The sequence below is a fragment of the Bathycoccus prasinos genome (assembly GCF_002220235.1).
Source record: "Bathycoccus prasinos genomic : Chromosome_3".
NCBI lineage: Eukaryota > Viridiplantae > Chlorophyta > Mamiellophyceae > Mamiellales > Bathycoccaceae > Bathycoccus > Bathycoccus prasinos.
Window position 1 is genome coordinate 800,922 of NC_024006.1, and position 22,061 is coordinate 822,982.

A 22,061-nucleotide genomic window follows, 5' to 3' on the forward strand; every position below is an offset into this window, starting at 1 on the left:
CTAATTGATTTCACTCTCATTCTTTCTCTTTTAAAGATGTTAATTACTCGTTCCAGCGACCCTTTTGCTGCTCTTCCGTCGGCCCTTGTTGCGCCTTTGCGAAACTTGTCGGCAACATCGCAAACTTTTGCATCTTTGGTACGTACGCTCTTTGCGTGAAGTTGTCGTATCCGTTCGCCTCGATGGCATCTAAAATATCTCTGTATACGTCCAGCGCGGACCATACCGGCCATCTCGCGTCTTTATTCAAACAGTTTACGCCGGCTTCCGCGGAAGCAAAGCACTCTCGCGCCCTCGCGATTTGAAACTTCATAAACTTCACCCAGCGTTCGTCCACTTTCCCGTTTTGTACCAATCCCGTCAACACTTCACCTTCGGTGATGCCAAACTTAGCCAAATCTTCCAAGGGAACGTAAATGCGATTACGCTCTCTCGCATCTTCTCCAACATCTCTGAGAATGTTCGTCAACTGGTTCGCTAATCCCAACGATAACGCCGCTTTATACACCGACTGTAAGTCGCCTTTATAGTTTTCATCCACGCCCATAATCGGCATGGACATCAAGCCAACAGTACCAGCCACGCGATAGCAATACTCGTACAACTCATCGAACGTTTCGTACCGTGGTTTTACCAAATCCATTCTCATACCATCAACCATATCTCGAAACGGTTGGATATCAACCGGAAACTTACTCACGGTATCCGCCAACGTCGCATCGATAACGTCCATCGGTTTCCCGGCAAAAATATTCTCCAAGCGCTCCTCCCATCTATCCAAAGCCTCTGGCGTAATGTGCGACGCGTTCGGCCCGTCTACTAACTCGTCCGTACGTCTGCACCAGACGTAAATCGCCCAAATTGCCCGTTGTTTCTCCGGCGTCATCAATTTTGTTCCTAGATAAAACGTCTTCGCGTACTCTGCGGTGACTTCTCGGCAACGCTCAAACGCTGGATCTAATATAGACGGCACGACGTTCACTTTCGGAGCCAACTGGCCGCTCTCCTGTCTTTTCACGCACGCTTCTAAGGCGAATAGTTCAACCTCTTTCCCATTCGATCGAACGACATCTTCCGGTCGTCTTTGGAACGTTTGTTCTTGTTGCGATGGCTCAGCCACGGCGTCGCGCGTCGTTGAAGCCTTCCCTCCTCTGCCTCGCGATCTCGGAAATGGCATCGCGATTGTCTTTCTCGACGATGAAGAAGTACTCGCTTGAGTAAAATTGACCGTCGACGACGTTCGCGTCATCCCTTGTTGAAGACAAACGCCGTGCATTTTTGTTTTCTATCTAAGCGTACGCCTAAGTGTGACTCGTTAAAGCGTTGCTTTAAAAGTGGTATAATCAATCCGAACGGAAAGATGAAGCGCGCGCTTAAACAACAACGATCAAAAGTGTGTACGAATCGATATCGAAGACGTGTATTTGCGACAAATATATTCTCTGCGATGCAAATGTGTGCTCGACAATCGATGAATCAGATCGCGACGAGTAAGTAGTGCACACGTTCCCGTTAGCGCGTGGAAAAATTTTTTGTGGAGTAAAAGCGGCCGTCTCGAGGCGTAAAAAGAAGATAAAGCTCAGCAGTTAGCGGTTAGAAATCGCTTCTCGCTTCGCTTCGCCTCGAGAAAAAAAACAAAAAACTGGTGTGTGGATAAACAACAATAATAACAAAGGGAGGAGGAAGATGATAATAATAATAATAATTTAAATAATACATGTTTATGCGGCTGCTATATTCGTCGATACGTTTTCAGGAGCGTGTTTTCACTCTCCAATACTTCTCGTCCTTGGCGTGCGACTTAAAGCTCTTTTGTCACGGTCAGGATGGCATTTTTACGCCGACGGTTCGTTTCGGTCGGTGACTAAAATCAAGTGATAGCCAAATTGCGTCTTCACCGGACCTTGCAATTCCATCAAAGGCGCTTCAAACACCACCGTATCGAATTCTTTAACCATTTGACCGGGCTTAAACTCCCCGAGATCCCCGCCTTTAGATTTTGAAGGGCACGTGGAGTACGCGGACGCCTCTTTCGCGAACCGGTCCAGTAACGTGCTTTGAGGCCCTTCCAACAAACGCTCTTTCAACGAGACCGCTAAGGACTCATCCGCGACTAAAATATGCGAGGCAGAGGCTCTGGGTCCGGGTAATACGAACGAGCCAAAAGATTTGAAGAGGGAGACGCCGATAGCTGCCACAGTCAGTCCAATAACAGAATACGTCGCCAACGCGCTCGCCGCTTCGGCAACTTCAGCGATCATTTCTGGGTTACTACTCTGCGCAGTTGCCGCGTGCGCGTCCAAGCACGTAATGAACGACGCCGCTAATGAACCGATTTTCACACCGGCATTTTTCAACGACGAGGAGGAGAACGAGGAGGAAGTTGACGTTGATGATGAGGCTGGTGCGTACTCAACTTCTACAGATGATTCTTTCGCGAATGCAAAGACGGGGCCAACTCGTCGTCTCCACGCGTGGTTGTTCGTATTCTTCTTCGCCTTAAAGATGCTACTGATGATCTTCTTTCGCTGCTTTTGCGCGCTCGTCGTCGTCGTTTGGGTGTGCGAGGAGAGTAATACTAAACCAGATGAAGTTGACATATTCTTCGTAGCAGTAGAGAGAAGAGAGATATTAATAAAAATGAGGGGAAGAAGATACGGAGGAGACCGAGGAGAGAAAGATGAGAAAAAGAGGAGAAAAAAATACACGGACGAAGAGTGATTAAAGTATTAGTATTATATTTTATTCGCATCATTGTTTTAAGTCATCGTTGTCGTGGCGAGAAGGACGAGGACGGAAACGACGCAGGAGACGAGCACTCGGCGCGTCGAAGAAGAACTCGCAGACGACGACGGCGACGAGAGTTTTTCCTCCTCTTCTTTTCCTCCTTCTTCTGAAGAAGGAGGTCCGTTTGTTTTCGCAACAACTGAAGCGTCGTCTTGTTGGTCGTCACCACCACCGTCGTCGGGCGAGGAGGAAGATGAAGGCGATAACGAAGGCATCGTTTCGTTTCGTAACCATTCCGTGGGTAATCCTGGAAATGGAGGCGGGAACGTGACGTTATTCAGAATGTCTGTGGCCAAGTTGCCGGAGGTAAAATCGCAGCTTTGAAGCGCAATGAAAGCGAGCAGTGTTGCTCCGTTTTCTAACAATTGTGGAAGATTTTCCAATAAACATCGCTCGATGGGCAGCGCGTTGATTTCCTCGACGGAGTAGCCGCCGTCGACTATTTTCTGTACGATGGTTAACGGGCAACTGGTGCAGAGATTTCGGTCGTTCGGATCGCTGCAAGTTTCGTTGATGCCTGTGAAATCGAGGCGCTCGATATCGAGCGGGCACGCCTGTAGCAACGTTTGCGCCTTCGCTCCTCTCGTGAAAGATGCGATGGAGAAATAGAAGAAGAAGCCAAGTTGCAATAATAGTCGCATTGTAATTGTATGTATTCTAGCGTGAACGAAATGGTGTGTACTGTACGCTTTACTCTTTACTCTCTCCTTCCCTTTTTTTATTTTTTGATCTCTCGTATTCTCGAACCCAAATCCAGCCTCGAAACGCTCATTGAAATCGGCGATACATGAATATCGCAGAAGCCATGTAGACTCCAATTACGATGCACAAAGCGACCAAATCTCTTCCAATATTTGCTGGATCTACTCCTACGACGTTTAGATATGTTTGCCCGCTCACAGTCACGGCGACGTCTGTCCCATCGAAGTCGGCATCGAACACGTATTTCCCGTCGTTCATTTCGCTTGCTAGCATTCCGCCCCACGCGTAGAAAAAAGCTGAAAACCAACGAATCCATCTACAAAATCCTGGCAAGGTGGGAATATTTATGAGGAACCCGCCGAAAAGACTTGAAAGCAGAATGCAAACTATTCCAACCAGCGTTGCGATCGCCGTGGATGCGCAGAGCGTCTGGATAAAACTCATTAATGCCGTAGATGTCGCTGAAAATAACAACGCGAAACTCAAAAAGACAAAGAAGGCGCCAGGATCCACGCGTAAGCCCATCAGCCAGTAGTAACTTATTGAAGTTAGAACGACCGACGTCCAACGCAAAACGACTATCTCAACGATCATCTTTGAAAGATAGTACGTTTCGGCTCTGTAGTACCCCGCTCTTTTCTCTCGCAGGAAGACGTTTCTCGACGAGAGAAAGGCATCGCAACACGATACGCTCGAAAGAGCGAAAAAAAAGAGGACGAAAAATATGCTGCCCATCCGATTTTGGAAGCCGCGAAGATTCTTTTGCACGTCCAAATAGAGCAAGCCGATGAGAATTCCAACCAAAATAGCGGTGACCGAGTCCGTAATGAAGCGAGAGATGTTCCGTTTCACCTCTAAAAACTCTCGCCAACAGAGGACGGATAGCTCCGTCACGAACGAGCGCTCGCTTTTTTCGTAAAAGTCGTGCGAGGATTGATTATCAACGACAAAAAGAGTTTCGTTGGTTTCCGATGAGCTGCTGTCTTGTTCTGTGTCTCCTTTTCCTTGAAATTCTGTTGTTTTGAGAAGAAGTTGTTTGGACATTCTTTCGTCGCTCGCTATTTCCAACAACCACTCCGGTAACGAAAAAGTTTTTGGACACGGCATTTGTAAGGACTCTAATAAATCGAGAGAAACAGAGCCAAAATGTAAACGATCACCAGTCGAAGAAAGTAACAAAACAGTATCAATTTGTTCGCAAAGAGATCTCGCCGATGGTGCGTGGATAGTACATAATACGGCACGTCCACGAGAAGCGATACTTTTTAGCAGTTCCAATATCGTATCTGCAGTTTTCGAATCGAGGCCAGACGTCGGCTCATCTAGGATGAGTAAGTCGCTATCAATAACCATCTCCATCGCGATGGATAGCCTTTTTCGCTGACCGCCGCTTAAATCAGATACACGAGTATTTCGCACGTCGACAAGGCAGAGTTCGTCAAGAAGTGCGTTTACTTTATTCTCCTTCGTTTGTTTTGAAACATACCACGGAAGGCGCAAAGAAGCTGCGTATAAAATTGATTCGCTCGTCGTCAAGAATTTGAGCAGGTAATCGGAATGTTGCGGCACGTAGCCAATTCTATTTTTACCGGCAAAGTGAGCGTTTCCAGAGAGATTAATTTTGTTCAAATCGATGTCGACGTGGAAACCAGTGGCAGAAATTAAAGATTTCACCAAAGTGGTCTTTCCAGATCCAGAAGGTCCCATAACTGCACACACAGATCCCTCACAAACTATCCCGGATATACCACTTATTATGGTTCGTCGGGCGGCAGATATTTTTGCTCCTCCTCCTCCTCCTCCTCCACCACCACCTCTGTTGGTTTTCAATTGACAAGTAATGTTTCGAAACGATAGAATTTCGCGAACTGGTCGCGCAGCAACTGGCACGTTTCTCTCTGCATCGTGATTTCTTTGCACATACAGGGCGTTGAGCTTCTGTCTTTTCTTGTCTCGATGTAGCGCGAACAGAATAATTCCAGCAAAGCAAACGACAATAACGGCCATTGATACAGACAGGCCGACGATATCAACACCCTTTTTCTTCTTCTTTTCTGCCGCATCTACCGCGTCTCCTTTCTCAACGACGGGCGCAAAGGCACTTTGAACCGCCCTTCCAATATCTCCCTCTTCTTCGGGAAAAGTAACGTTCTCGTACATGGAGGCGTCTCGCGGGCAGGCTGAAACTTTCAAAAACGAATCGATCGTCGCTCCGTTTGCCAACAACGTCGACAGATTCTCCGTCGCGCACGTATCTAATGGCAACGCGTTCAATTCTTCCCTCGTGTACCCCGCGTCTACGATCGCTTGACCGAGAAACGCGATGCATTTCGCGCACAACTCTGCGATGGAAGTTTAAACATGTAAGAAAAGAGATATAAAAAAAGTACCCGGATCGTCGGCGTTACAAGCGTTTCCTAACCCGCTCAGATCGATTTTCGCAATGTCCAGAGGACATTTTCCCTCCTCTTCTTGCGCGTTTGAACACGATGGAAGAAGAAGGAAAGAAACGAGGAGGAGGAATAAGTAGAAGAGGAAGAGAAGACGATGCGACTGTCGTCGTCTCAACGTCATCGGTCGCGTGTTTTTGTTTGAAGAAAAGGTCTGTTTTTTTTTCTCTTGATTTCTTTCGCGTATTTTGTGGTCTCTCTTGATCTCGAAAAAGAGCACATCAATTTCTTCTTCAAAATTATAATAATCGTGTGCGCGTGCATTGGACACACACACACAAACACAAACACACACACATCTCTCGCGCTCTTTTCGGTAAAAGAATTCATTCATTCGCATCTTCGAGAAACGTGAGAAGAATAATGACCACCAACGAAGGAGACGTGGACGACGGCGGGTTAGCTGAAGCTGCAGCAGCCGCCGCACCGACGAATCAACAAAATCGAGAAGACGATTCCCAACAACCAAATTCGAACGAAGACCACGGCGGCAGACAAGAAGAAAAGAAAGGTCCGCCGGATATTTCCAATTTGCACTCGGTGAAAATCGATAACTTATCGTTTGATCTGACCCAAGAGGAAATTACGGACATGTTTGCGTCGTACGGCGAGATTGGAGATGTGTATGTGCCCAGAAACCATCACACCCAACGAATGCGTGGGTTTGCTTTTGTTCGATATGTGGAAAAACAATCCGCGGACGCGGCTATTGACGCGATGCACGAGAAAGAGATTGCAGGAAGAATTATTCGCGTTGGGATGGCAGAAGAGAAGAAACCAGATACGAGAGGGCCGTATCACTCCAGAGATAGGGGAGGATACCATCGCGGCGGCGGCGACCGAGGAGGTGGATATAGAAGAGACGACTATAATCGAGGAGGCGGGTATAGGAGAGACGACTATAATCGAGGAGGAGGAGGAGGAGGAGGAGACCGGTATCATGATCGAAGGAACGACAGTGGCCACGACAGACGAGATGGAGGATATTCTCGCGGAGGAGGGAGAGATTACGATGACCGCCGAGGCGGGTATGGGGGCCGGTATGAAGACCGACGAGCTGGAGCGGGTTACGACGATAGACGAGCTGGAGCAGGTCATGACGATCGAAGAAGATACGACGATAAAAGAGGCTACGATGATAAAAGACGCTATGATGATAGAAGAGGCTACGACGATAGAAGAAGTTCCTACCCCGAAGATAGAAGGGGAGGAGACGGCGGGAACAGATACGAAGACCGACGAGCTCCTCAGTAAAAAAAAAAGAGAGAACTCGGTATCCAACTTGAAAATTCAACACAAATCTACTATTAATACTACTTTTATTACACACGGCTACATGTAATTCATCTTGCTATTTTCGCTCATACTATTACTATTTTCCAAACTTTTTCATCAAATCTTGGATGGAGGCTTCCTCTTTCTGTGGCACCGTGGGAGGCGCGTTTGTTGTAATATTTGTTCCGGAAGGAAAAGCGCTTTGCTTCTTCTTCTTTTTTTTGTTACTCATTGTCGGTCTCGGGACGTTAACAGCTCCCGCGCTCATCTCACTTCCGACATTGGCTTTCTTCGTAACTTTAACGCCATGACTTGGGGCAACCATGCGCGTCGGACCGGCTTGGATTGTCAACATGCCGTCTTCGTCTTCGACCACTTTGCCTTTAAAGTTGTTTTTCAAAATTTGGACTGAGTCTCCTATTTGAGCGAGTTTACTTGGCTCGTTATCCCAGACGTCGTAATCTTCACCAGAAACTCTTCTGCTGCCATCGCTCGAAGAAGCATTACTTTTGCCGTTTCCTAGGAGAGCGTCGAATTCTCGAGCGGCTCTCGAAGGCGAAGTGGGCTTCTTTTTCACTCCAGCGAAAGTTTGAGTAGAGCTCGTCTTCACCGACGAAGTCGAAGATGACGACTTCTCCAGCTCGTTCAATTTAGCTTCCGCGACAATAAATCCTGCAGCGACCGTTACGATTTCGCCAGAAACTTTCGTCACCTTCCCGGCTAAACCGCTCGCTTTCAAAATGACTTGGTCTCCAACCGCGGGCATTTCAGTACACTCTTGATGAGTTTTTTCTGCGCCTGCTTCTCCATTCGTGGCGGCTGCTTTGCGCTCTTTAGCTAAACGAATTTCACGCTCTCGATCTGATTCTCCGGCGGCACTTTTCGCAATCATCGACTTTTTCGTATTCGCCGAAAGTTCTTGTCGTTTCAATCGCTCTTCGCCTTGGATGCGAATTTTAGCCTCCCTCGAGATTCTTACGATGGTTGTCGCCTGCTTCATCGCTACGTCCTCCTTCACTCGTAAGACCTTTTGCTCAGCGTTTCGTGCTTGTGGGATGCGCTTTTCTACATCTTTCAGCATTTGCATAGCTTTTGCAACGGCTTTATCTGCATCTTTTCGCGCGCCTTCGAGTTCTGCGATGACATCGTCCAGCGTTGCGAAACTTTGTCCCATGACCTCCTTCGCCGAGTTGATGACATCTTCGTCTAACTTGTTTCTCTGCGCAATCTGTAAAGCTCTTGAACGACCAGGAACAGACCATAAGAGCCTATACGTTGGACGTAATTCAGCTTCATCGAATTCTACCGCGGCATTCTCAAAAGCACCGGAATCTTTGTGTTCGTACTTCAACGCTTTCAAACTGCCTTGATGGGTAGTCGCAAACGCCAACGAAACGCCGAGTCGACGAGGAAGTAATCCCGCCAAAGCTTTTAAGAACGCGCGAGCTATCGCAGCACCTTCTAAAGGCGATGTGCCTGTCCCGACCTCGTCGATCAAAACTAAAGATTGAGGGGTAGCACGCTTCAAAATAGCTTTCTGCGTCGTCAAGCGCGCTGAGAATGTACTCAAATTCGTGAGTAAATCTTGGTCGTCTCCAATGTCGCATAAAACGTAGTCAAACCAAGGCAAGTGCGCTCTTTCCGCGGGTACAAACATACCAGCTCTTGCCATTAATGCACTCAATCCGAGAGCTTTCATCGCCGCCGTTTTACCACCCGTATTCGGACCAGTAATGACGACGCATTTTGTTCTCGCCTCCACGAAAACGTCCACCGGCACCGGTCCTTTCACCCTGAAAGGATTCGAGTCGCTTGAGTTTTCGTTTTTGCTGTCGTAAAGCCAATCAAAGTTGTCGTCGAAATCGAATTCATCTTGAGAATTCAATTCGTTCTGGAGTTTCTTACTCTTTTTTTTCTTCGATTCTCTCGTGGCGATTTTAAATCTTGGTTGCAAACTCGCATCGTCTTCTTCTTTCCTTCTTTCCCTTTCAGCTGCCTCGCGACGTTTATCTTTCGCAGCTTTCACCGCTTGCGACGCCAGCACTGGCTGACGGAGTCCGGGAAGGTAGACTTTTGATTTCGCAATTTCGAGTTCGGCTTGAACGAATGCATTCTTCGTGCTTAAAATTTCTTCTTCGTCGTCGTCCTCACCCTCCTCACCTTCTCCGTCGTTCATTTCATTCCTCGCCATTTCCTCTCTCAATATTTCCTCGATGGCGTCTTCTAAATCAGATTCTCTTGCAAACGTCGGACGCACCGAATTCAACGCTTGTCCATGACGACATCGCGCCGCAATAACGTCTAAATCAATCGTCAATTCCAAACACCGTAAAATCTCCTCGGCGACTTCCATGATGACTCTCGATAATTCTCTTTTAATACCATCAATCGCTGACTCCTCGTCGTCCTTTGCTTTTGCCAATTCTGTGTTCAAATTAACCACTGATGGAGGTTCAATCAGAGTTAATCCACTTTGCGTGCCTAAAACGAGCGCATTCTTGGGAGCACTCTCTGGCGAAACCGCTAAACACATGCGTCCTCGAAACGAAACCGCACTCCCCGGCATCCTTGATAACAACTCTTTCAACTGCGTTTCTTTACCGGACAGATGCGCTCGCGCCCTGCGTAATTCGGGACTCGCGTTATCTTTGAACGATCCAGTGTCATCAACTTTTGATTTAATGATATCCGCCACCTCAGAAAATGTTTCCATTTGTACCGCAATATTTCTCAGCGGCATCATTGCTCTCGGTACCTCAATCTCGCCCGTCTCGTCGTCTTCGTGGGAGACATTTTCGATGGAAAGTTTCAATCGCCGCGCGTTTTCTAAAAAGTTTGCCACTGCCATCAATTCATCTCCACCCAATGGTGCTCCTTGCGACGCTTTGTGCACGCTTCTCCTCGTCTCGATTGTGAGCATCCCGCCAAAATCCAACGAAACGCCCGCGACGGATTCCATGTACATCGCTGATTCTGTTTCATCCAGAAGCAACTCCGACATTTCCTGCGAATACACTTCCGAAATCAAACTCTCGCCTTCACTTGACGACAATCGCGCTTTCCCTAAAGCCGTGGAAGTAAACTCGCTGACGAACGATAAGAGTTCGAACCATCCAACTCGGTCTAAAGAATCATACTCCAAGTCTTCTTCTATCGTTTCGATTTCCTCTCGGGTCGGGCCCCAACCTCTTTCATTGCCCGCGCTTTCCACCGTAACAGCGTTCACCACGGTATCCTCTGATGATGATGACGATGATGATAATAGTTTTGATAAACGCGTTCTTATTTTCGTTTTTCCTCTTCTTCTTCTTCTTTCTCTTTGCGCGGCAGTGATTGATGATGTCGTCGCATTCGTCGTTATCTGAACGTTGTTGTCGCGACGACGACGAAGACGATGAAGATGAAGCGAAGGCGACGAAGAGGACAAAGAGGACGAAAGCAGCGCTCGTCGTCGTCGTCCGCTACACGAGGCGCGAGAAGCACCAGCCTGACGATAATGAATACTACTACTAATCGTCGTCGTCGTCGTCATTGTATGTAGGTAAAAAATGACGTTTCTGGCGCCATTGAGAAGCGCACGAGGAGGAGCCAAAATACGTTGTTGTGATGTCGTCCCCGCGAGACGCGAATAATCCTCTGAGGAATACAAACGTCCACTATCAGAGACCGAATAATAATAATAGTAATGCGAACAACCCGACGACGACGACGACATCGACGAGTGGAGACGACAACAACACGACAAAATCTCCTTCTTCTTCTTCGTACGGGGGGTTGTTGAAAAACGCCACCGTTTCTCACGTGGACAAAGACGGGCGCAAACGGGCGATGCCTGTCGTCGTCGCACCCGTCAGCGCGGGGACCCACGCGTCCTCTTCTTCAAAGCAACAACAGAAAGTGGGCAAAGTGCAGTTAGCGCCTGGATATTCTCAGATGGATTGGATGCGATTAACAAAGACCAAAAACAACAACTTGAACGGTTTGGGAGGAGGGAAGAAAATAAATGTCTCGAAAAGAGTGATTACTTTAGAAGAAATCGCACAACACAACACCGAAGAAGACGCTTGGATTGGATTTCGGGGGAAAGTGTACAATTTAACGCCGTATATTCACTTCCACCCGGGCGGGGCGAAGATTTTATTGCAAGCGTTTGGGACCGACTGCACCGCGTTGTTCGATAAGTTTCACAAATACGTCAACGGAGAGTTTATGATGCGGGAATGTCAAGTCGGCGTGATGCCAGGATTTGTACATCAGGACGAGGACGAGGAGGACGAGGAGGACTTTTAGAGGAGATAGAGATAGTATACGCGTGTAGGTTTAGGATGTTCAGGTATTAGGATTGTAAACGAAGAAGGTGATTTCTCGAATGCTTTTTTCCTCTCTCGTCAAACTTTACTCGTACTCTTCTTCTACGCGGTTTTAAACTACGAGGTAGGTGATGACAATTATTTTACACTATATATAAACTTCCTTCTTCTACCAAAACCCGGGTCGCGAGCCTTTTGGCACGTATTTCTCGTCGTGAATTTCTTTCGTGTACTCTTCTATCCGCGGTAAATCACTCTTGTCTTCTTGGTCGCCTGCGATGTAGGCAAAGGCTAACAGAATATTCTTTTCCCCCTGTTCAACTGGGATTTTCTCATCGTTTTCGTCGGTCAATAACTCCACCTCAATCACGCTTCTTTTGTACAAACCCGACGCTATGTTTTCTAAAATGTCTAACTCTGCTAATTTTTCTTCGTTTACGGTGTATACTTCGCCTCTCACGGCCGTGTTCGAGGAAGACACGTCTCCTTCTTCGTTTTGAATGAGATATGGAAATCCATAGCTTGAAAGCAAAAGAGAAAACTTGAATGCTTTTGACGTCTCTCCGACGCCGATAAATTTGCCGCTGTTTACGCCTTCTGCAAGTATTTTATGATTGAACATCTCTCGTTTGAGCGTGCCGTAGACGAATACGTTGGAATGTGCCGTGTTCGGGATGGACATAATTTTATTCCTCGACAGAGGGCGGAACTTCTTTTTATGGAGCTTGGGTGCTCTACTTTTACTTTTTTACAAGAATCTTCTAAACAATCCGACAGACTCGCAGCTACTGCCCTTAAAACCGGTATAGTTGTTGGTTTCACTTCCAGTGTTGTAACTACTGTTGGTGTTGTCATCATTTAAGTTGCTCTCGCTTCTACACGAACTCCCCATCTCGCTACTAAACTCCAACTCCTCTTCCTCCAGCGTCCACCCTCGGACTCGCATTGGCCAACTGTAATTCGTATTCGTGCCACCATATAGAGGCGGCAATATCTCCGGACGACAAAAAACGGGGTCCTTAAGTAAATCTTTCGGATCTTGCGACAATATGAGAAAGTGCTTCGCCATCGGGCCTGGAAAAGCATACGGCTTCACCGCCCTTAATAAAAACTTCATGAAATACAATGGTCTCAATAAGCAAATCTTATGGACTTTGCACGGCAAGAAGCGGCTAGACATCAAAAGGTTCGATCGCGTAATCCGTAACGAAAAGTTTTCCAACGATAACCCACCCATATCGCAAACATCTATGAACCCATTCTTTTGCGTCATCGGATAGTTCTTTAGCGTCCTCATGGTAACGTAATGAAACATTTTTGTAATCTGCAACGCGTCCGAATTGAGCCCAGTTCTTATCTGGTTATACTGCATAACGCGCATGCATCTACCTTTAGCGTCGCAGTTCTCAAAAACATGTACTATCCCAGACTCTACCATTTCTCGTAGCTCCGAATCATTCGTCAAACTCTGCTTGAACGATAATGCGCCGAATATTTCCACGTAAAACTCAAAATAATTCTGCATTCGAGGTATCGCCGTCTTCATGTCGCAATCCGTAGCTCTCAACAGAGATGTTATCACCAACTCCACTAACTCTGGATTCTGCCTTCGTTCCTCTTCAAACATTCGCAAGCAAAAATCGAATCTTTTCTGGCCAATTTCTGATTCGAACAAAACTACGTTTCCCTTCGCAGCTCTCTCTTGAAGCGCCTCTTCGGAGTTTTGTTCCGAGAACGAGTGATCGGGTCTGATGAATTTCCAAGAGAACGCAGGAATGGAGAACGGAGCCCTTGGGTCCCATCGGTTATCGAACTCTAACGATTTTCGTAGCATCATCTTTTATCACGCGCGTTTGTTTCTTCTTCTGATTATTATTAAACTCTCTTTGTTTTATACCCGTACTTTCTTTCTGATTCGATAATTCGATTAGAATTGATGTATAATACTAAGCGTGGAATAACGGCGACTCTTATTGTGTGTCGTCCTTTTACTGCGCAAAATTTTGTTAGTAATCCATCGATTTATTATATGTACGCGTCTGTCTGTCTGTCTGTCTGTTTGATTTCCAAGTGAGCCGTGTGATAACGCACAAAAAATCTGACGAGGATGGGATGTTTGAATCAAAGAAGGAAGGATACTGGACATTCTGACGCAAGGAGGAAAATCTAAACCAACAATTAATTGTATTTTGTTTGGGAGGATGCGGTTTTGGAACGAGCGCCGGGAGCTCGAAAGATCATGGTGCAGATTCCAAGTAGTATTTGTATCATACACTACTTCACGCGCTATTTCTACTCTCTAATTCTTCATCATAGCTTCGCGATACGGCGGGGCTATTGGAGGCATGACGGGCTCGCTAAACTCGTATCTGCCGTCCTTCGATTCTTCGTTGAGCGAATACGATTGGTCGGCATCGTAACCGCTCAAATCTCCGCAGGCGACGAACGGAACCGCTATTGTTCGTTCGAAATCGTCCGGTAATCTCTCTTTGCCGTCTTGTGTGAGCCCCCATCTAAACTTCTTTTCTAAAACGTCTCTTAAATCGTTCGGTTGGAAATTTTTCGGAGGCGAATAGTTCTCGCACACCACGAACGCTTCTATGCTTGAATTCCGACTCGATTTCGGTTTCGCGCACGTCACCTTCGGAAAGAAGCACTTCAACTGGTTATACAGCAACCCGATATCTTTCCCGCGGAATATTTTCGCCACGTACGTCCCTCCTTCCTTTAACACGTGCGCGCACACTTTCAAACCGGCTAAAATTAACTGCGCTTGCATGAACTCGTCTAAATCGTGCAATCCAGTCACGTCTGGCGCGCCATCGCCGACGATTAAATCTGCTTTCTCGCCTTCAAATTCAGATATTATTTGTCTCATGCAATCGACGTTGGTAATGTCCCCTTGAATGCAGACGACACCTTCGATGGGCGCCATGGGTTGTAAATCAACCGCAACGATTTTCGGCGGCTTATTGGTCGTATTCACATCTTCTTCTCTCTTTTCTCTTTCGTTCAGCGTGGGTAAATACAATTTCCTGCTCAACACTTGCGACCAGCTCCCAGGCGCGGCGCACAAGTCCACCACGTTTTTCACGTTCTCTTTAAACAGGTGAAAACTCTCGTCTATTTGTATCAACTTAAATGCCGACCGCGCTCTCCATCCTTCCTCTTTCGCTTTTCTGTAGTATATGTCTCTCTTGTCTTTCGATGATTTGCCCATTCTTTTTATTAACTAAATGGAGAAAATCATAAAAAAGTGACTTCTCTTGTGTGAAGCAAATCGCCAAAATCAGAGCCGCCACCTAATAAGTGCGCAGACAGACGCCTCACAAACACTACTATTTAGTAGTAAGAATAATATCAACAACAAGAAGAAGAAGAATGAGGAAGAAAGTGGACTCTCGAATTCGAACGCTCGTGGAAAATGGAGTGAAACTGAACGAGCGAACTTTATTCGTCGTCGTCGGGGACAACGCGAGAGAACAAATCGTCAACATTCATTACATGCTTTCCAAAGCCATCGTGAAAGCGCGACCGAGCGTGTTGTGGTGTTACAAGAAAGATTTATACCTGAGTTCGAACAAAAGAAAACGACAGAAACAAGTGAAAATGATGCAAAACAGCGGGGCGATGGACGAAGAGAACGAAGATCCGTTCAACTTGTTCGTTTCGAGCACGCAGATTCGATACTGTTATTACCACGAGACACAAAAAGTACTCGGGAATACGTTCGGGATGGCAGTTTTACAAGATTTTGAAGCGTTGACGCCGAACTTGTTGGCGAGAACGATTGAAACCGTCGAAGGAGGCGGGATTATCGTTTTATTGTTGTCGAATTTAGAGTCTTTGACGCAATTGTACACGATGTCGATGGACGTGCACGCGAGATTTAGAACCGAGTCTCACGATAAAGTAGTCCCGAGATTTAACGAACGGTTCATTTTGTCTTTGGGAGCGTGTCAAACGTGCGCAATTATGGACGATGAGTTGAATATTTTGCCGATTTCTTCGCACATTAGATCGATCGCGCCGGTGACGAGCGAGCAAGCAGCACAGGAACACGCGGATTTAACGGATTTGAAAGAATCCTTGAAAGAAACCGAGCCGGCTGGGCCTTTAGTCTCGCAGTGTAGAACATTAGACCAAGCGAAAGCAGTGGTGACATTTTTGGATGCCGCGAGCGAAAAAACGTTGCGTTCGACCGTGGCGTTGACTGCGGCGAGAGGTCGAGGGAAATCTGCCGCTATGGGTATTGCCATTGCCGGCGCAGTCGCCATGGGATACTCGAACATTTTCGTCACTTCGCCGTCGCCGGAGAACTTGAAGACATTTTTCGAATTTGTATTGAAAGGTTTCGATAAGCTTGGCTATAAAGAACATTTGGATTACGATTTAGTGGAATCGTCAAACCCGGCGTTTGGAAAATCAATCGTTCGAATTAACGTCACGAGGAACCATCGACAGACGATTCAGTATATATTACCTCAGCACCACGAAAGAGCGGCGACGGCGGAGTTGTTGGTGATTGATGAAGCTGCGGCGATTCCTTTGCCGACGGTGAAAGCATTATTGGGGCCGTATTTAGTCTTTTTGTGCTCGACGATTAATGGCTACGAAGGTACTGGGAGAGCGTTGTCGATTAAGTTAATTGGGAATTTAAGACGGGAAGCTTCGTCGAGTTCTTCCGGGCAACAAGGCAGGCACGGAAAGAATAACAAACATAATAACAACAATAGCAATAAAGGAGAAGGAGGAGGTAGTGGTCGGTTGCTGCGAGAAGTGCAACTCTCGGAGCCTTGCAGATACGCTCCAGGAGATCGAATCGAGTCGTGGTTGAATCAACTCCTCTGTTTAGACGCCGCTGATGCTTTACCACCGCTCATTAATACGATCCCACCGCCATCAGCGTGCGAGTTGTACGAAGTCTCCAGGGATACTTTGTTCTCCGCGCACAAAGCTTCGGAGCAGTTCCTTAAACGCATGATGGCTTTGTACGTTTCATCGCATTATAAGAATACACCAGACGATTTACAGTTGATGTCGGACGCACCAGCACACAGATTGTACGTGTTATTAGCACCTGTCAACGAGCAATCAAACGCGTTGCCGGAGATTTTGTGCGTCTTGCAAATTGCACTCGAAGGTGCCATCTCGAAAGTGTCGGCGAGAGCGTCGTTAGCAGCTGGTAGCGCACCTTCAGGTGATTTGATTCCATGGACAATCTCTGGGCAATTTCAAGACGACGCATTTCCTGGTTTAACTGGAGCGAGAATAGTTCGGATTGCGGTCCACCCAGATTTGCCGAGGCAAGGATACGGCACGAGAGCACTCGAATTACTACACGAATATTACGAAGGAAAACTCATCGATATGCGCGAAAATATGGATATTGGTAAGAAAAATAAAGATAAAAACGATGGAGAAAATGGGCACAACAAAATGAACGGTGGATTAAGTAGCGAAACCGTAAAACCGAGAGAAGATTTACCGCCGCTTTTAGTGAATCTAGCCGAACGGGAACGCGAGCGAGTGCACTGGACCGGAACGGCGTTCGGTTTGACCTCTGAGCTCTATCGATTTTGGTCAAAATCAGGGTATGAACCAGTCTACGTGCGTCAAGTGCCGTCGGATATAACTGGGGAACACTCGTGCGTAATGCTTCGCGTGTGCAATGCGAACGACGACAACGACGACGACGCTCCGGAAGGGGAGTGGCTCGCACCATTTTCGGACGATTTCAGAGTCCGATTCCGTTCATTGCTCGGAGCACCTTTTCGAGAACTTCCACCTTCGTTGGCACTATCCGTGTTAAACCCGCAGGTTCAATACGACGATAATGATAAGCAAAGCGGAGCAGGAAGAGACGCGGTTATTCGAACCGATAACGAAATTTTATCGCCGCACGATTTACGACGTTTGGAGAAATACTCGAGTTCCTTGGTAGATCATCACGTCATTACGGATCTTGTTCCACCGATAACGCGAGCATACTTTGCTAAGAGAATACCAGTGACGCTATCGTACGCGCAAGCAGCGATATTGTTAGGCATGGGGTTACAACAACGAACGTTGGACGATAGCTCGAAACAGTTGGATTTGCCTCCACAACAAGTGATGGCGCTGTTTAACAAAGCTATGCGGAGAATATACGGGGCATTAAAATTGGGACGAGTCAAGGAAATAGAAGCAGCGCTTCCGAGTTACGTCATGCCAAACTTAACACCGCACGCTATTGGTGTCGATGAAGATTTGCAAGAAGGGTACGTCTCTTTTTTTATTATATTTATTTGTTTCGCGTTTCGCGTTCTGCATCGAGATTTCAAAACGGAGGTGATGGATTAAACTTTAAGGGATTTATCTGAAACACACGCTTGGCGGCGCCACCATGTATTTGGGGTTATAAGTCGTCGAGTTACCATGTGGCTAAATATAAAGCTCAACAGATCTGATCCGTTTGATTTCATTTCTATGCTTTCTCTCTTCTTATTCGTTTCGCGAGCGAGAGAGTACTAACTAACGAATCGTAAAAATTCTTTCATACACACACACACATACAACAGGGCGGATAAAGTGAGCAACGAAGTTCGTAAAAAGCAACAAGAACTACTCCAGGAAACCGAGCTTCAACGTTACGCCATCGCTGGTACGGACCGAGAGTGGGCCGCCGCCATCGACGCCAAGAGCGCTCGCGGCGACGGTAAAATCCTCTCCGTGCACAGACAAAAAGACTCGATGAAAGACATCCCGTGGGACGCGAAGAAGAAAGAGAAGAGCAGTAAAGACGGCGACGACGATAAGGATAAGAAGAAGGATAAGAAGAAAGATAAAAAGCATCATCATCACAAGTCGAGCAAGAAGAGATTGAAAGGAACGTAAAGTCAGAGAGAGAGAGAGAAATTTTACAGGCTTTGAGAGAGAGGTCTCAAACCTAAATTTTTCACCTGAATGTTAGAAGGAGAGTCCTTATTATAAATCAACACACTCTCTCTCCCCAAAAAATAAATATCTCTCTACCCATTTATCCATCTCCCAACGATGAACGCGTCTCCCTTAGCGGTCTTTTTCACCGCGGTGGTGTTCACATCCTCTTCGTCGACGACGTCCACCTCCTCCACTTCTTCCTCCTCTTCCTCTTTCTCTTCCTCTTGGTCGCGATATGGAAACAACAACAACAGAGCGATGATAATGATGCCTTCTTTTGCTTTTGTGAACGCGTATTCACCTCATCAATATTCATCATCGAATCGACAGAGCACAAAGAAAAGACGCGCGATGCCGTGTCGCACGCACGCGCTTCTCAAAGAAGGCGGTAATCCGAACGATTTTTACGACATTCACAAAATCGCCGGTGATGGTAGATGTTTGTTTCGTTCGTTAGTCGTGAGTAAAGGTATAGAAGATGAGAACGCTCGATTGAGCGCAGAGCGAGAAGTGTTAGAGGCGGATACATTGAGAGAACAAACGATTAATGAGTTAATGAAAAGAAGAGAGGAATTAGAATGGATCGTCGAAGGTGATTTTGAGGAGTACTGCGCGAACATGCGATATCCTGGAGCATGGGGAGGTGAACCAGAAATCTTAGTCGCAACGCATGTTTTGCAACGCCCAATCGAGGTGCACATGGCCATGGCCGGGGAGCCACTTCGTTCGATTGGTATCTACGGTAACGAAGATTATGGAACCACGAAAGATTCTAAAACGAAATTAATGCTTTTATTCCACGGACAGGGACATTATGAAGCTTTGAGTAAGTGTTTGAACGAGTGAAAAAATAATGTAGAGGAGAGTTTTAGAGAGACCTCCACTTTTAGGCTTTTTAGGTGAATCGCGCAGGCGAGGATGATACACGTCACGCGCCAATTCTATTCTACATTCTCTGAATTCCCTCTACTATTTGCTCTATTATCTTTGCCACGTACTATCGTCTTTGCAAGGTTTGCAAAATAACGTCTGCGTGTACGTCATGTCTTTCTCTTCAACCTTTGCACAGCACGACCTCGAACAAGTACCGACGACTTCGTTACCTAACATGTAAATTGGATTCTTTTTACACTCGCCTCGGTTCGCCCAGTTCGCGCATTCCTGGTGAAGATCTTTGCAATCTGGTTTCCTCCAAGTCGCCGTATCGAAAGGTCTTTCGTGTATCCACATTGTCGCCGTCCACTTCGTCCCCCCTAACGTCGGGCAACTTGCGTGCATGGAATTATTGTCCGTAATCCCGGCTTCGCTAAAACTGAAAAACAAAATAGCGTCCCCGACTTTTGGTTTCACCGCAAATCCTTTACCACTCCTGTATCCACAATCGGAAAACTGATCTTTTGTTCTCTCGATTCTCTCTTTCACTTTCCCTAACGGATTTCCAAGCACAAAACTCGTCTCTCCGCCTTCCGTCGGTTCGTGGAGAAACATCAGAATAGTCGCTATGCGCTTTCCGCCATTTTCAGAGATCAAACCATCCGTGTGGTCCGAATACTTTTGCCCGTCTCGGTATCTCAGCAATTGCATTTGCTCTTGGTGTGCCACGGGAATCCCACTAAACACCGCGCACCGGTCTTCAATCTTCTCTAAAACTTCGTCGTACTTTTTCGGTATGAACGTCCCAAAAGACGTCCGAATATCGGAAACGCGTCCGGTTTGTCCACCAACGACCGTCGACCGCGTCACTCTCGGTTCGCCTAAATCCACCAAATGTTTCGCCTCTTCTTTGCTCAGAAAGTTGTGATATAAAAACGCTCTCGGGTCCCAACTCAAAGCCTCGATCCACGGTTTTGAACTGTTCGTTTCTTCTTGCGTGTTGACTTCACCGAGCCAACCGATGAGACGTTCGTTTCTCGTCGCATCGTAGGCGTTCGTGGAGAATAACAGAAAAGATGAAGACGACAACAAGAGCAGCAGCGGCAGCACGAAAAAGGAAAAGGACAGGTGAAGAGATTTTGTTGCCGTCGTCGATGTTGTCATCATTGTGTGTGTGTGTGTGTGTGTGGAGAGTGGGGAAATTGATGAGCTCTTTCTCTTTTTTTTGGTTTATCGAAAACAAGCAAACAACTCCAAACTGCTTTCTTGTTTGTTCCACACAACCTTTTCCCGATAAAAAACACTGTCGTCAAATTAACACAACATCGCGTCATCATGGTGAGTACAAATTTCCTATCTTCTTCTTTTTCTTCTTCTTACTATTCTTGGAGCCATTATTCGCTGTTAGTATTGATCATCGTGTGCTCAGTCAGCGCGCGAGTTTTTTTCTCATCATCATCATCCACCAGCCGCCGCCGGAAACTGACAAATTTGCTCTTCTTGAATGCGCACACACACACACACACGACAGGTTGGTACGCGCCGTTCTTCTCGATTGAGCGGAGGTGGGGATAAGGATTTAGCCGAATTACCCTTAACTCCGGTTTCGAAGCGGAAAACACCGACGAAGAAAAAGGCTGAAGCTGCAATATCGAATAAAGTTGAGGACGGGAAGAAAAAAGAAGCAGAGGAAAAGAACAAGAAGAAGAAGAGCGACGGTGATGCTAAAACTCCATCATCGAAGGACGAGAAGAAGAAAAATGCAGATGCGAAGAAGCCACTGCCGGCGACGAATGAAAAACAGTCCTCCAAGAAAGGAAAGGATGCTTCTTCGAAAGAGAAAACGGTGACGCCAACGCCGACTATGGGCGAAATCGCGGCAAAGGAGAAAAGGAAGCTCGATGAAATTCAACAGTCTCGACAACAACAGCAACAGCAACAACACGAACATCATCACAGCAAGAAGAAGGTGAAAAGGCAGCAAACCCCAGAACAGATTGAGAGGGGACTGGAGAAGAAGAAAAAGAAGAAGTCCAAGAAAGCGCGAAAAAGAGAACGCGAAGCGCTCGCCACCAAGGAAGCTGGCCAGGACGGCAACGTAGCTAAGAAAGCTAAGATTATTCCTTCGACAGAAACAGCAGTGAACGGTACAACAAAGTGGTCTTTTGGTGACTGGACGTGCAGAAAATGCGGTGCGCACAACTATCGGAAGCAAAAAGATAAATGCTTCCGATGTTCTTACCCAAAGGCGATAGAGACCAACATGAAGCAAGGTAACCACGGGGCGAGAGAATACTTGAATGGAAAGTTAAAGGAGGACATAAACTGGACGTTTTTAAATCAGGAACACGAATGGTGCGTAAGGAATGCATCGTTTGACCCTTTAATGAAGGATGAAGTCTATGATTTGTTTCTGAAATATCTGGAGAAGATGGAGGCAAAGCATCGCGACAGAGTGAGAGACGGGGCGAATGCAGTCATCGAACGAATGAAGCGAGCTCTCTCTGTGTTGGAAAAATTTCCAACGCACGAGGAGGAAATAGATGCTAAAAGAGCTCTCTTTACTGAGGGGATAGGTGCCCCTGATGGAGAGAAGAAGAAAAAGAAAAAGAAGCGCAACCGGAAGAAAAAGAAGAAACACACAGATGAAGAAGCGCCTGAAAAATCAGCTTTGGGTGGAGAAGAAAAAGAAAAAGAAGAAGCACAGAAGTAGTTTTTCTATATCGAATACTCTTAGGTTAGT

At 46.6% G+C, this 22,061-nt stretch overlaps 14 protein-coding genes across 14 annotated transcripts; 5 read left to right on the forward strand and 9 right to left on the reverse strand.

The window, feature by feature from the left end:
- Nucleotides 1–43: 43 nt before the first annotated feature.
- Nucleotides 44–1,276, reverse strand: Bathy03g04230 (phytoene synthase; the record flags this gene model as incomplete). The annotated part of the gene is made up of 1 exon (XM_007514207.1): nt 44–1,276. The coding sequence occupies one exon, from the start codon at nt 1,274–1,276 to the stop codon at nt 44–46; it is 1,233 nt and encodes a 410-aa protein (XP_007514269.1).
- Nucleotides 1,277–1,835: 559 nt separating this feature from the next.
- Bathy03g04240 (PpiC-type peptidyl-prolyl cis-trans isomerase) lies at nt 1,836–2,600 on the reverse strand (the record flags this gene model as incomplete). The annotated part of the gene is made up of 1 exon (XM_007514163.1): nt 1,836–2,600. One exon carries the CDS (start codon nt 2,598–2,600, stop codon nt 1,836–1,838), a length of 765 nt encoding a protein of 254 aa, XP_007514225.1.
- Nucleotides 2,601–2,759: 159 nt separating this feature from the next.
- Nucleotides 2,760–3,428, reverse strand: Bathy03g04250 (Transporter, ABC superfamily (Breast cancer resistance protein) (ISS); the record flags this gene model as incomplete). The annotated part of the gene is made up of 1 exon (XM_007514332.1): nt 2,760–3,428. One exon carries the CDS (start codon nt 3,426–3,428, stop codon nt 2,760–2,762), a length of 669 nt encoding a protein of 222 aa, XP_007514394.1.
- A 127-nt stretch (nt 3,429–3,555) lies between these two features.
- Bathy03g04260 (abc transporter) lies at nt 3,556–5,649 on the reverse strand (the record flags this gene model as incomplete). Its single annotated transcript, XM_007513909.1, has 1 exon — nt 3,556–5,649. The coding sequence occupies one exon, from the start codon at nt 5,647–5,649 to the stop codon at nt 3,556–3,558; it is 2,094 nt and encodes a 697-aa protein (XP_007513971.1).
- Nucleotides 5,650–6,302: 653 nt separating this feature from the next.
- Bathy03g04270 (Splicing factor, arginine/serine-rich 2) lies at nt 6,303–7,193 on the forward strand (the record flags this gene model as incomplete). The annotated part of the gene is made up of 1 exon (XM_007514047.1): nt 6,303–7,193. The coding sequence occupies one exon, from the start codon at nt 6,303–6,305 to the stop codon at nt 7,191–7,193; it is 891 nt and encodes a 296-aa protein (XP_007514109.1).
- A 118-nt stretch (nt 7,194–7,311) lies between these two features.
- On the reverse strand, nt 7,312–10,746 carry Bathy03g04280 (DNA mismatch repair protein MutS; the record flags this gene model as incomplete). The annotated part of the gene is made up of 1 exon (XM_007514085.1): nt 7,312–10,746. One exon carries the CDS (start codon nt 10,744–10,746, stop codon nt 7,312–7,314), a length of 3,435 nt encoding a protein of 1,144 aa, XP_007514147.1.
- A 74-nt stretch (nt 10,747–10,820) lies between these two features.
- On the forward strand, nt 10,821–11,504 carry Bathy03g04290 (cytochrome b5 reductase 4; the record flags this gene model as incomplete). The annotated part of the gene is made up of 1 exon (XM_007513959.1): nt 10,821–11,504. The coding sequence occupies one exon, from the start codon at nt 10,821–10,823 to the stop codon at nt 11,502–11,504; it is 684 nt and encodes a 227-aa protein (XP_007514021.1).
- A 189-nt stretch (nt 11,505–11,693) lies between these two features.
- Bathy03g04300 (unknown protein) lies at nt 11,694–12,206 on the reverse strand (the record flags this gene model as incomplete). The annotated part of the gene is made up of 1 exon (XM_007513866.1): nt 11,694–12,206. The coding sequence occupies one exon, from the start codon at nt 12,204–12,206 to the stop codon at nt 11,694–11,696; it is 513 nt and encodes a 170-aa protein (XP_007513928.1).
- Nucleotides 12,207–12,272: 66 nt separating this feature from the next.
- On the reverse strand, nt 12,273–13,361 carry Bathy03g04310 (unknown protein; the record flags this gene model as incomplete). Its single annotated transcript, XM_007514388.1, has 1 exon — nt 12,273–13,361. One exon carries the CDS (start codon nt 13,359–13,361, stop codon nt 12,273–12,275), a length of 1,089 nt encoding a protein of 362 aa, XP_007514450.1.
- A 462-nt stretch (nt 13,362–13,823) lies between these two features.
- Bathy03g04320 (cell division protein) lies at nt 13,824–14,744 on the reverse strand (the record flags this gene model as incomplete). The annotated part of the gene is made up of 1 exon (XM_007514309.1): nt 13,824–14,744. One exon carries the CDS (start codon nt 14,742–14,744, stop codon nt 13,824–13,826), a length of 921 nt encoding a protein of 306 aa, XP_007514371.1.
- A 161-nt stretch (nt 14,745–14,905) lies between these two features.
- Nucleotides 14,906–18,400, forward strand: Bathy03g04330 (nucleolar ATPase Kre33, putative; the record flags this gene model as incomplete). The annotated part of the gene is made up of 2 exons (XM_007513973.1): nt 14,906–17,784; nt 18,085–18,400. 2 exons carry the CDS (start codon nt 14,906–14,908, stop codon nt 18,398–18,400), a joined length of 3,195 nt encoding a protein of 1,064 aa, XP_007514035.1.
- A 159-nt stretch (nt 18,401–18,559) lies between these two features.
- Nucleotides 18,560–19,291, forward strand: Bathy03g04340 (predicted protein; the record flags this gene model as incomplete). The annotated part of the gene is made up of 1 exon (XM_007513850.1): nt 18,560–19,291. One exon carries the CDS (start codon nt 18,560–18,562, stop codon nt 19,289–19,291), a length of 732 nt encoding a protein of 243 aa, XP_007513912.1.
- A 135-nt stretch (nt 19,292–19,426) lies between these two features.
- On the reverse strand, nt 19,427–20,485 carry Bathy03g04350 (predicted protein; the record flags this gene model as incomplete). Its single annotated transcript, XM_007513835.1, has 1 exon — nt 19,427–20,485. One exon carries the CDS (start codon nt 20,483–20,485, stop codon nt 19,427–19,429), a length of 1,059 nt encoding a protein of 352 aa, XP_007513897.1.
- A 337-nt stretch (nt 20,486–20,822) lies between these two features.
- Bathy03g04360 (predicted protein) lies at nt 20,823–22,031 on the forward strand (the record flags this gene model as incomplete). Its single annotated transcript, XM_007513901.1, has 1 exon — nt 20,823–22,031. The coding sequence occupies one exon, from the start codon at nt 20,823–20,825 to the stop codon at nt 22,029–22,031; it is 1,209 nt and encodes a 402-aa protein (XP_007513963.1).
- Between the last annotated feature and the right edge of the window lie 30 nt (nt 22,032–22,061).